We start from the raw sequence: 12,375 nt of genomic DNA, 5'->3' as shown, positions 1-12,375 counted from the left end.
CCTAAGTAACTGGGACAATGGGCAAGCGCCATCATACTCGGCTACTTTTTCATTTTTTGTAGAGATGGGGTTTTGCGACACTACCCAGGCTGGTCTCAAATGCCTGAGCTTCAAGCATTCCGCCTGCCTTGGCCTCCCAAAGTGTTGAGAATATAGACATGAGCCACTGCACCCAGTCCATAGGTGTGGTCTTAACGTGCTACAGCCTTGAACTCCTGGGCTCAAGCAATCCTCCTGCCTCAGCCTCCCAAGTAGCTGGGACTACAGGTGTCTACCATAGTGTCTGGCTTGGGTTAGAACTTAAATGTAAAAAAACCCTGTAACTGGTATAAGAAAATATAGGTTAAAAAATAACCTCAAGGTGGAGAGGGCCTTTCTAAATATAAAACCAAAGGAAGAGGCCAGGTGCCATGGCTCATGCCTGTAATCCCAGCACTTTGGGAGCTGAGAAGGGCGGATCACTTGAGGCTAGGAGTTCAAGACCACCCTGGCCAACATGGTGAAACCCTGTCTCTACTAAAAATACAAAAGAGTGGCCGGGCACGGTGGCTATCGCCTATAATCCCAGCACTTTGGGAGGCTGAGGTGGGTGGATCACGAGGTCAGGAGATCGAGACCATCCTGGCTCACACAGTGAAACCCCATCTGTACTAAAAATACAAAAAAAAAAAAAATTAGTTGGGCATGGTGGTGGGTGCCTGTAGTCCCAACTACTCGGGAGGCTAAGGCAGGAGACTGGTGTGAACCTGGGAGGCAGAGCTTGCAGAGATCGGGCCACTGCACTCCAGCCTGAGTGACAGAGTGAGATTCCATCTCAAAAAAAAAAAAAAAAAAAAGTTAGCCGGGCATGGTGGCACACGCCTGTAATTCCAGCTACTCTGGAGGCTGAGGCAGGAGAATCACTTCAACCTGGGAGACAGAGTATGCAATAAGCCAAGACTGCGCCACTGCACTCCAGCCTGGGTGACAGAGCAAGACCCTGTCTCAAAAAAAAAAAAAAACAAAAAAACAAAAAACACACAAACAAACCACACAAAAACAAACCAAAGGAAGAAACTTTAAATAAAAAGATTAAAAATTTGGTAACTTCTAACTTTTAAAAATGCTTGTACAGTCGTCTCTAAGCATCCATAAAGGATGGGGTCTAGGGCCCCCATCGGATACCAAAATCAGCAATACTCAAGTGCCTTATATAAAATGGTGTAGGCTGGGTATGGTGGCTCATGCCTCTAATCCCAGCACTTCAGGAGGCCAAGGCAGGAGGATCGCTTGAGCCCAGGAGTTCAAGACCAGGCTGGGTGACACAGTGAGTGAGACTTTCGTCTCTAAAAAAAAAAAAAATTATTGTTTTGTTTTGAGACAGGGTCTTGTTCTGTCACCCAGGATGGAGTGCAGTGGCATGATATGGCTCACTGCAGCCTCATTCTCCTGGGCTCAAATGATCCTTCCGAGTAGCTGGGCTTACAGGTATGTACCACCATGCCTGGCTAATTTTTTTGTAGAAATGGGGTCTCACAGGCCAGGTGTGGTGGCTCATACCTGTAATCCCAGCACTTTGGGAGGCTAAGGTGGGTGGATCACTTGAAGTCAGGAGTTTGAGACTAGACTGAACATGGTGAAACCCTGTCTCTACTAAGAATACAAAAATTAAACCTACATGGTGATATGTGCCTGTAATCCCAGCTACTTGGGAGGCTGAGGCAGGAGAATTGCTTGAACCCAGGGGGCAGAGGTTGCAGTGAGCTGAGATCTTGCCATTGGCACTCCAGGCTGGGTGGGGGGAAAAAAAAAAAAGAGATGGAGTCTCACCATGTTGCCCAGGCTGGTATTGAACTCCTGGGCTCAAGTGATCCTCCTGCCTTGGCCTCCCAAAGTGCTGGGATTACAAGTGTAAGCCACTGCACCCAGCCAAAAACAATTTTTTAATAAAATGGCACAGTATTGTATGTAACCTATGCACAGCCTCCCTTATACTTCAAATCATCTTGAGTACATATACCTAATACAATGCGAATGCTATACAATGTAAATAGTCATTCTACTGTATTTTTTAAAATTTACATTTTTTTAAATATATATATTTTTAAATATTCTATCCACAGTTGGCTGAATCCACAGATGCAGAAGCTACGGATATAGAGGGCTGACTGTGTATCAAAAACCAAACCAAACCAAACCAAATAAAAAATTAGCAACATTTAAAAACTAAGTTAATAGGAAATTTGTAACATATATAAAAAAGACAACTATCTTTAATTCTTTAATATATAAAGAGTTCTGGAGAAATATTAAACTACTCATTCTAACTCTGTGAACTTGTCTTGCTCACCCATTTCATTTTTGTTAGAAAAGTCTGGACATGCTCTACAGCCAATCACAGCAAAGAAGAGCCACTGTGTGCGCATGAACAGACAGGAGGGCCATCCTATTGTGAGTGGGGGATCCAGGAGAGCGCAGGTCTGCAGGGCCCAGTGGCCTACCTCAGAGCTGGGGCTTTTCAGCCACAGCAGCTTGGCCAGGTCGTCCCCAGCTGTATTATTGACGGCATGCTCAAACACCTCCACCTTCTGCATCAGAGTCAAGTGGTCATAGTCTGGAGCCATCTGCATCAGGACACAACTGTTCAGTAAGAGAGCAGCCTAAAACATGTAGTTTGAGTCCAGGAAGAAACAAGTCTTGGGGTCCAGGCAGAGCTGAGTTCTAACTTCCCCATCACAGCCAAAGGAGAAGGGAAATAAGAACGTGGCAAAAGGAAAAACGAAGTGACCACTCTAACCTGATGACCACTGGAACCCCAAGGCATAAGGGAAAAACACGAGACCTCACCTCAGTATAGGCCTTCTGTGCAGATGAGAGTACTGGAGGTTTCAAGCAACTGTTCAACAAGCAATTCTCTTTCTTATTACTTACACATCTACTAAACATTATTTCTCCATATGGCCAGTGCTTTGTATACATTAGTAAATACATGGCGCCAAATATTTATCTGTCTAGTCTTCCCTAGGATGGTGAAAACAGTTTCTCAGCTTAAGGGTCCTTCAGTTTCTTAGAAGGTTATCTGCTTTAGGACTCACTTTATTAAATCTTCTTCAAAGCTGATTCTCTCAAAGAGATTTTTCAGTGACAGACATACAGAGAGGAATGAGAAGAGCAGCGCTACAGAGATTCCTTGCCATGGAAGGGGTATTGGCTCTCGTGGCCACATCACATACCCGCAACATGATGCGATGCTCGATGTTGAGAAGGATCTTCTTCTTCTCCCTGTAGTCCCGGATGAGGGCGTGCAGTGTGTCACAATGGGGCACCCAGCCAATGAGGCCCGAGTTGGTCGATAAAGGGATGACGGCATATCTCTGGATGCTGGCGCCCACAGAAAAGCAAGGTTAGTGTACTGTAAAGAGAGTATAACCTTGTTCAGCTCAGAACACAGGCAGACTATTTTTTTTTCTTTTTTGAGACAGAGTCTCACTCTGTCACCCAGGCTTGAGTGCAGTGGCGCAATCTTGGCTCACTGCAACCTCCACCTCCTGGGTTCAAGTGATTCTCCTGCCTCAGCCTCCCGAGTAGCTGGGACTACAGGCACATGCCACCATGCCCAGCTAATTACTTTTGGTAGAGACGGGATTTCACCATGTTGGCCAGGATGGTCTCAATCTCTTGACCTCATAATCTGCCTGCCTCCGCCTCCCAAAGTGCCGGGATTGCAGGCATGAGCCACTGCGCCCGGCCCTGACTATTTTTAATGAGCCCCCGCTGCACCAGGCTGGTGTGTGTGTTGAGGGACGCTTTGTGAAGAATAAGGCATCATAGAAAGACAGCGCACTGATGATGCAGTGAAAGCAACACGGGTCTCCTCAACTTGCCCAACTCATGGCTTTGGGGGAACAATCAAGTGACTAAAGTGCCTCTCAAGTGAATTCTCATGGTCTTAACAGGAAGAGGAGTGCCAGAGTATGGACGATGGGAAAGGTTTGGCTTTCATCCCACAAGGGGTGAGACCCATCCCATCTGCCGACTCTCCAGTCTACCTGCCACAGATTGCTCCCTGCTGGATTCTTTGGAGGTTGTTAAAGGCATTTCCCAATGAGAATACCCTAAAAACTCTGGAATAACTTGGTTATAAATTAAGTTACACAATTTTATAACTTAATTTTTCATTTTTAAAACATTTTTTAAAAATTTACTTTTTGAGACAGGGTCTCGCTCTTACCTAGGCTGGAGCACAGTTGCACCATCACAGCTCACTGTAGCCTTGACCTCCTGGGCTTAAGTGATTCTCCTGCCTCAGAACCCTGAGTAGATGTGACTACACTGTGCCCAGCTAATTTTAATTTTTTTTTTGTAGAGACAGGGATTACAGGTGTGAGTCACTGTGCCCAGCCTATTTTTATTTTTAAATTTTTTGAGAGAAAGGGTCTTGCTCTGCTGCCCAGGCTGGAGTATAGAGGCACAACCTTGGCTCATGACAGTCTTGACCTCCTGGGCTCAGATGATTCTTCCGCCTCCATCTCCCAAGTAACTGGGACAACAGGCATGAGCCACCATGCCCAGCTGATTTTTTTATTTTTTGTAGAGACAGGGTCTTTTTTGTTGTTGTTGTTGTTGTTTTGTTTTTTTGAGACGGAGTCTCACTCTGTTGCCCAGGCTGGAGTGCAGTGGCGCGATCTCGGCTCACTGCAAGCTCCGCCTCCTGGGTTTACGCCATTCTCCTGCCTCAGCCTCCTGAGTAGCTGGGACTACAGGCGCCCGCCACCGCGCCCGGCTAATTTTTTGTATTTTTTTTTTTAGTAGAGACGGGGTTTCACCGTGGTCTCGATCTCCTGACCTTGTGATCCGCCCGCCTCGGCCTCCCAAAGTGCTGGGATTACAGGCGTGAGCCACCGCGCCCGGCCGAGACAGGGTCTTACTTTGTTGTCCAGGATGGTCTTGAACTCCTGGTCTCAAGCAATCCTCCTGCTGTAGTCTTCCAAAGTGTTGGGATTACATGTGAGCCACAATGCCTGGCCACTTAGTTTTTTTTTCTTACTTTAATTAATTTTTGAGTGGAGTTTCACTCTTGTTGCCCAGGCTGGAGTACAATGGTGTGATCTTGGCTCACTGCAACCTCCGCCTCCCGGGTTCAAGCAATTCTCATGCCTCATCCTCCTGAGTAGCTGGGATTACAGGTGGCCGCCACCACGCCCAGCTAATTTTTGTATTTTTAGTAGAGACAGGGTTTCACTATGTTGGCCAGGCTGGTCTCGAACTCCTGACCTCAAGTGATGCACCCGCCTGGGCCTCCCAAAGTGCTGGGATTATAGGCGTGAGCCACCGTGCCTGGTCACCTTTTAATTTTTTTAAATAAATAGTGATGGGGTCTATGTTGCTTAGGCTGGTCTTGAATTCCTGGGCTCAAGTGATCCTCCTACTTCGGAATCACAAAATATTAGGATTATAGGTGTGAGCCACTGTGCCCAGCCTTTTTCTTCTAAAGAGACAGTCTTGCTCTATTATCCAGGCTGGAGTGCAGTGGTGCAATCACAGCTCACTGCAGCCTTGAACTCCTGGGCTCAAGCCACACCCCTGCCTCAACCTCCGGAGTTTCTGGAACTACAGGCATGAATTCAAGTGCCTGGCTCCCTAATTTTAGTTTTTTTGTTAAGGTATAATACATGACTACATGAGACAAATGTAGGAGAAAACTGGAAGACTTCTCAAATTGTTGCCATTTCAGGGTTTCTGAATACCTGAGGTTTTTCCGAAGAGATGTTGGGTCATTGGCCAGAAGGGTGTTAACCAGGCCGAAGAGCTGCATCACACGCTCATCCTGGCGCAGATCTTCATGGCCTTTTAGAAGGAAAACAAATTCATGCCCGTTGCTGCCTGTAAGGAACAGTGGGAGCGGTAAGTGTACATCAGAGGTCCTCAGCTCTTCAGCTAAGAGCACCACTGCATTCAAGAGATCCCACAGACTACATATGCCTTACTTAATCACACGTTCCTCACAAAAACAAACAACAATCCTTAGAATTGATGAAAAGAGTGGCTTTGCCTTTTATGGTTCTCAATGACCAATGTTGTTCAAATTAAAACAAAACCAAACCTGTTTTTGAGGACCAGGAATGGTTAGGCACAGAAATGATCATTCCTGTTTTGTGACCCACTCTGTTCTCCTCTGTTCTGAGAAGCCTGACTCCTACAGGCTGTATCACCGGGGATCCCACTTGGGCATGGCCAATGGTAGAGGGGTACTGGCAAGAGGTCAAAGGATGGGTAGAAGGAGAGGTCAGGATATGTGCCCCCCACCACCAGCCTGGCCCCAGTTCTAGAAGCCGCCACACCACTCTCTCTGGGCCGCAGACTCTGCTAGATGGCCTCTCCAGCACGGTGATGGTTCTTGCTGGGCTCCTTGTTCTTCCAGTTCTGGAGTGTGGGGGTGAGGGCTGAGTAACAATTTCTCACTTGTACTTGTTCATTAGCGCTCCTTGTTGATTCTGTTAGCTTTGTTCACACCTCTGGAAACAATTCCTTTCTTAAAACTTTCTTTAATTAAACACCCCAAGAACCAGCCTGACCCACATTTTGGTATCAGAAGACAACAGCCCATGCAGAGACAATCACCTGTGGACCATGATTAATTGGTGTTGGTGAATAATCACTGCATTTAAGAAACATTAGCATTATGAAGAGCGAGAGGCAAGGCCGGGTGCGGTGGCTCACACCTGTAATCCTAACACTTTGGGAGGCTGAGCTGGGCAGATCACCTCAGGTCGGGAGTTTGAGACCAGCCTGACCAACGTGGTGAAACCCCATCTCTACTAAAAATATAAAAATTAGGTGAGTATGTGGCGTGCGCCTGTAATCCCAGCTATTAGGGAGGCTGAGGCACGAGAATTGCTTGAACTCAGGAGGTGGAGGTTGCAGTGAGCCGAGAGCATATCACTTCACTCCAGCCTGGGCAACAGAGTGAGTCTCTGTCTTGCGGGAGGAAAAAAGAGTGAGAGGCAGCCGGGCACGGTGGCTCACACCTGTAATCCCAGCACTTTGGGAGGCCGAGGCAGGCGGATCACTTGAGGTCCGGAGTTCAAGACCAGCCTGGCCAACATGGTGAAACCCCAACTCTACTAAAAACACAAAAATTAGCCAGGCGTGGTGGCACATGCCTGTAATCCCAGCTACTCAGGAGGCTGAGGCAGGAGACTCACTTGAACCTGGGAGGTGAAGGTTGCAGTGAGCCAAGATTGCGCCATTGTACTCCAGCCTGGGCAACAAGTGCAAAACTCTGTCTCAAAAACAAACAAACAAACAAACAAACAGCGAGAGGCCTCAAAGTGCCACCACAGCACTCAGGCCTCCCTAAACATCCCCCATAAGTAACACTCTACCCCAAGGGAAATTCCAGAGGCCACTTGCTTAACAAATCTCACTGTGAGAATCCACTTGTTCATTTTACACAATCATTTACCACAGAGGCTATGATGGTAAAAAAAAAAAAAAATTCAAGAGCCAGAAGCCCCCTTTTCAGAGGAGCTAGCAACTTCCCTGCTTGCACCCAGCTGCCTCCTTCCTGGCCTCATCAGTCCCCAACACCTGCCTTCCACTGTTACTTCTCTGCTTTGTATGCCTTTGTCATTCCCTTTATGTGTGATCATGCTTGACATAAGCCCAACTACATGAATGAACTAAGTCCTGAGGACATAATAAGAAATTTGCTTGTCCTCTATTTTCCTCTCAATGAGCATGGGAAAGATGTAGCTATGATAGGTGAGTAGTGGGAATGGCAAGCAGTAATTTCAGAAGAGGGAAGAGGTCTCAGCCAGGGTAGGAGGGAGAAGCGGGTGACAGAAGTGCACAATGGTCCTTACCCATAAGTGTCAATTTCCGGGGCCTCTGCTTGGATGTGATGACTTGCAAAGACGGTGCTATGGACTGAATGCGAATGATTGGCTGGTTGGGGTCATATGTTCCTGGCACAGCCAATTCAAGGTCCCGGCACATCAGAAGTTTTGGGGAAACATATTGCAGCTCTAAGGATGTGAGCTGTGAATAATTACCAAAGGATTTAGTGTTCTGCCTCCAGGGAGGAATTTAAATGCAATTTAACTATTTTTCAGTGGATTGCTAATAACAATTACTTGTCCCAAAGCAGAAGTAAAACCAGATGCTTTGGAATGAGTGTTAGAACATTCATAGACAGTAAAACAGAGAGGACTATAATGACAGTTAACCCTGCCAGAAGCTCCTACCTGAGGCAGCTGCTTTGAGATTCGTCGGAACACATGATAATAGAGGTCCCAGGCTTGAGTGAGGTCCTTGACATTCCCTGATTTCATGTACTTCCTGCACCACTCTTGGGCCTCCATTAAATCTCGACCATAGGCCTGAGAGAGAAAGCAGGTACATTTTCAAGTGGTTAAAGTCTCAACCAAGCCAGGAGGCAAAATCCCCAGGCTGACTGCAGACATTACTCAGGAGCCCGCTGTGGACTGAAAACACTGGCAGGGGGCTGGAGAAAGCGAGAGCAGAGGTGCAGGCCTCCAACCCTGGAGTTCCCAAACCAGCAGCATGGCTTACAGGGAAGGAAGGGTGAGAGGAGAGACGAGATGACCCCTTGAGAAATCTTGGGCTTTTCCAGTTAAAATTCAGGAGGGTCCCTGTAACTAATTTCTGGTGTTTTATGCTCTGTGACCTCCATTAGAGCTCGTTTTATTAGTCTGACAAAGGCCTTGGGTCACGTCCTTTCATTTTGTAAAAACTTTTCTCATTTTTTTTTAGTGGCAGAATGTTTCCACAGGGTTATGTCCTTTCGTGTTTTTTACCCCATACCTGATTAAAGGATGTCTCCTTCAGAGTCTGGGGGCCCCGTTCCATCATAGCATGCAAGGGCTCCAGCACCTCAAACATGCCTTTCACGTTCCTCTCCCCAAAGTACAAACGAGATGCCTCTTCCAGGCCTTCGTGCCACATCTCATGCCACAGGATGGCCACTCGGATCAGCTCCTCGCTCACCTGAAGCCAAGAGAAGAAGGAGAGAAGCACCAATAATCAGCTAACCTCAGAAAGGTCTGTTTTGGAGACACAGGAGGAACTCTTTCTGGCAGTCAAAGGGAGTGCACAGCACCAATATGAGGAAGAAAAACAATCCCACTCGCACCCACCAGCTAGGTGACCAGGGTCTGTGGAACCCCACAGTGGCTCCAACTCACCATCATGGCCTGCTGGACCAGGGTGTTGCTGTGCTCACACATGTTCTTCAGAATCTTGTTGGCTGCGTTGTGCCGGGCTGTCGTGGTGGACTTAGAAGCCACTGTTAGGGGGTAGATGAGGGCCTGAGGGAAAGACAGAAGGAACATCTATAAAGGAATGTGGGTTGGGGGAGAGCTGGTGTGAATGACAAAACAAGTGGTGAGTGTGACATTAATATCTGCTTGAGGCTACCAGGAAGGGGCTAACTCAAGTCTTGGAGGGAATATGCTTTCTTTTCAGCAAGGCTCCCGGGCCCTCTGGGACAGCTGGCTGGACAGACCCTCCTGGGCCAGGATGGAACACATGACTCCTAGTTCCTGCGCTTGTGTCTCCAGGGCAGCTTTTGGAAAGGCTGACCACCAAACCAGTGGTTAGAAGAGAAACTGCTCAGGGTCTCCACGTACCTGGGGGTGGTACCGACCAATGTCTGTGAGAAGCTGGTGAATGAGACGTCCCACCAAGGGTCTGGGAGTATCAATTCTTGCAATGAGCTGAGGTATAACCTGGTATTCAAAAAGACACAGTATGTGGCATATGAGACTTGAAACAACTAGTTATTCTTCTAGGCAAAGATCAATTATTGTCACTTGTTTTGGTTGACACTCTGAAATGGTTCATTCCCTTCCCTTTAGTTTCTAAAAGAAAATAAAGAAAATATGGACCCTTGACCCTGGGACTGAGCCCTACTTCCTTAGCACTGTATGAACACATGCTGCCTTGCAACGCTGAACAGAGCATGCTTGTATGAGGAGACACACAGGAGAGAGACTTGGAGCCACCTTCACCTGTAACCGAGTGTCCTCGCCTGTAGCCAGGTATCAATCGGAATGGCTCTGACCCCCTCCAGAAGAGAGAATTGGGGCCACCCTTACCTGTACCCAAGTGTCCTCACCTGTAGCCAGGTATCAATCTGGATGGCTTTCACTCCTTCCACTAAGGCCTCATTGACATCTGGCCAGTGACCATAATCAAACCATAAGGTGAGAACTCTGAAAAAGAAATGAGAAAGTCATAGAAAATTTAGTTTCCCAGTTTTTGCCTGTCTGTTTTTAATCTTTAAGGCTCCCGAGAAGAGATCTGGCAGGGACTCCAACCAGTGACTCTCAAATGTGTTTGCTCTCCCATGGGAGCAGGTGTCTGTGATGGGTGGCAGTGCTCTTGACTGAACACCACAAGAATCACCCTGAGCAAATGAGCATTTCATCCCAGGTCACTGAGGGGTCACCACAGCACGTACGCAGACATCAAACAGACGAGCCAGGATGACCTTTAGAGAGCACAAGTCTGCACATATATGAGTCGCTGAAGGGCAGAGGCAACAGGGACACCTGCCTCTTAGCTGGCTGGAGATCCTCCAATGAAGGACATGGACCTTGTCACCTTTACCCTCTGGACTGACTGATATGGGTCATTTGTTTAGACCTCTCCAAGTTGCTGAGGGATTTTAGAAATACTGTGACTTCAACAGGCAACGGGTGGTCAGAAAAAAAGAAATATTGTGATTAACAAATGGGTGAATAGTCCCTACATAATAAACCACACATGGGGAGTTATCACTCCACTTCTCCTCCTCACTCTCTGTAGGTTTCACCCACACAGGTGGGGCCCAGTCAGCTGTTACTCTTCAAACTGCAGTGCAGAAAAAAGGCACATACACCCATCTTGGGTGTCCTCATCAGGGTCAGGAAGGGAAAGAGGACTTTTACGTGTGACTTCTATGTCCTGCCATTAACATGGCCTACCAGAGTTGCATCCTCCCCTTCTCTGATACCTGAGTGTATCCTGGAGGTTGTTGCCTCGTGACAACGAGATGGAACGGAAGAAGCCCTGGACGGCAGGCACCGTGTACATCAGGAGGGTTTTGGACAGATCCTGTTGGAACACACACGTGTTAGTGACACTCTTGCCTCAGCTTTCTCATCTGTAAAATGCGCATAACAGCATACTAATAGTACCTACTTCAAAGGGTGGTTATAACAATTAAATTGGTTAATGCATGAAAAAGCTTTAATCATTACCTGGCACACAGCAAAGACTCAATAAATGGCAACTGTATCATAACTGTTATTATCTGGGGCTGACGGTGGCTTCCTGAACGGGATGGTGGGAGGAGATGGGGCTGAGGCTCTGAACACTCAGATCTCTGGGCCTGCCAGCTGCCCTGGTGCATTCTGAACTGACAGTCCAAGGAGAAGGGGAAGAAGTGGAAGTGGAGAGAAAAAGGCAGAGGATGGATCTCCCAAGCCCCATCCTCAGAGTGGACCTGCAGCTGCGTACAGCCACCCACACACAGGTGCAGCACGTAGAGAATGAGCTCATCCACGGGGAAGCTTGACAAGGAGCTTGTTCTTCAGCGTGGAGGCTGCGTCAGCTCCCCAAACACAAATATCCACACAAAGCCCTGTCTCAGGCAGTGCTGGATGGCAGACAGGCAGTATTTTCCAGCTCCACCTGGCACTTCAGATACAGCCTCAGGTTCCTTTTAAGCTTAACAACAGTTCCATTTCTCAGAGAGCCTGGCACGTTGGTTGGTTGGTAATAAGGAAGAAGGGAAGGGTACCTCAGTGACCTTCTTCTGCAGCGGCGATGGGGTGGGGCTGTTCTCGGTGCTCTCGGCCTCGCTCTCACTGTTGCTGCCCTCGGTGCTGGCGGTGGTGGTGGCAGTAGCAGCCGTGGTGGCGGCAGTGGTGGTGTTGGTGATATTAGCCCCGCTGGCATGACGCAGTTTCTTCTTCTCGTCGCGGGCTTGGTTCTGATGTTTGTAGTGTAGCACAGCTTCGAAGTTCATCACTGCCCACGCGTGCCAGGCCTGGTTGGGGAGAAAGGCAAGGACAGACACTGGAGCTATGACCAACAGCAGGGCTCAGAGGAGTGCAAGGTAAATGCTGAGGAACAGCTGCTCCTGCCTCTTCTCTGTGTCCATAAAGCAAACACTTCAAGGAGACACTCAGAAATGGCTGTTTTACTAAATTCAACATGATCCACTGACTTTGTGGAGCACTAACTATATAATGTACTGCTGTGACTGCACTGCGAGAAGGGCACAGCAAGAGGAGCAGGAGACAGCTCTTGCCTCAAGGGATCTCCTGGCCTTCTAGGGGAGCTCACGCACAAACCTGAAGACCTAGGTACTCTGCAAGGCGCAACGGG

At 47.9% G+C, this 12,375-nt stretch overlaps 1 protein-coding gene across 6 annotated transcripts in view; it reads right to left on the bottom strand.

Moving 5' to 3' along the window:
- Positions 1-12,375, bottom strand: part of MTOR (mechanistic target of rapamycin kinase) — a 149,312-nt gene that overhangs the window by 12,999 nt on the left and 123,938 nt on the right. For all 6 annotated transcript variants that reach the window (XR_013407950.1, XM_077974288.1, XM_015111100.3 and 3 more), the window contains 11 exons: positions 11,786-12,034; positions 10,997-11,097; positions 10,118-10,214; positions 9,630-9,728; positions 9,186-9,308; positions 8,806-8,988; positions 8,226-8,360; positions 7,845-8,019; positions 5,727-5,862; positions 3,213-3,360; positions 2,481-2,603 (listed from right to left, as the gene is read on the bottom strand). Coding sequence is in view for 5 of the 6 variants with exons in the window: in XM_077974288.1 (XP_077830414.1) it covers positions 2,481-2,603; positions 3,213-3,360; positions 5,727-5,862; positions 7,845-8,019; positions 8,226-8,360; positions 8,806-8,988; positions 9,186-9,308; positions 9,630-9,728; positions 10,118-10,214; positions 10,997-11,097; positions 11,786-12,034 (1,569 nt within the window). In the remaining variant the exon portion in view is untranslated. The remainder of the gene's footprint in view (positions 1-2,480; positions 2,604-3,212; positions 3,361-5,726; positions 5,863-7,844; positions 8,020-8,225; positions 8,361-8,805; positions 8,989-9,185; positions 9,309-9,629; positions 9,729-10,117; positions 10,215-10,996; positions 11,098-11,785; positions 12,035-12,375) is intronic.

Source organism: Macaca mulatta, chromosome 1 (assembly GCF_049350105.2).
Source record: "Macaca mulatta isolate MMU2019108-1 chromosome 1, T2T-MMU8v2.0, whole genome shotgun sequence".
Lineage (NCBI taxonomy): Eukaryota > Metazoa > Chordata > Mammalia > Primates > Cercopithecidae > Macaca > Macaca mulatta.
This window is presented reverse-complemented; position numbering and strand designations above follow the sequence as displayed.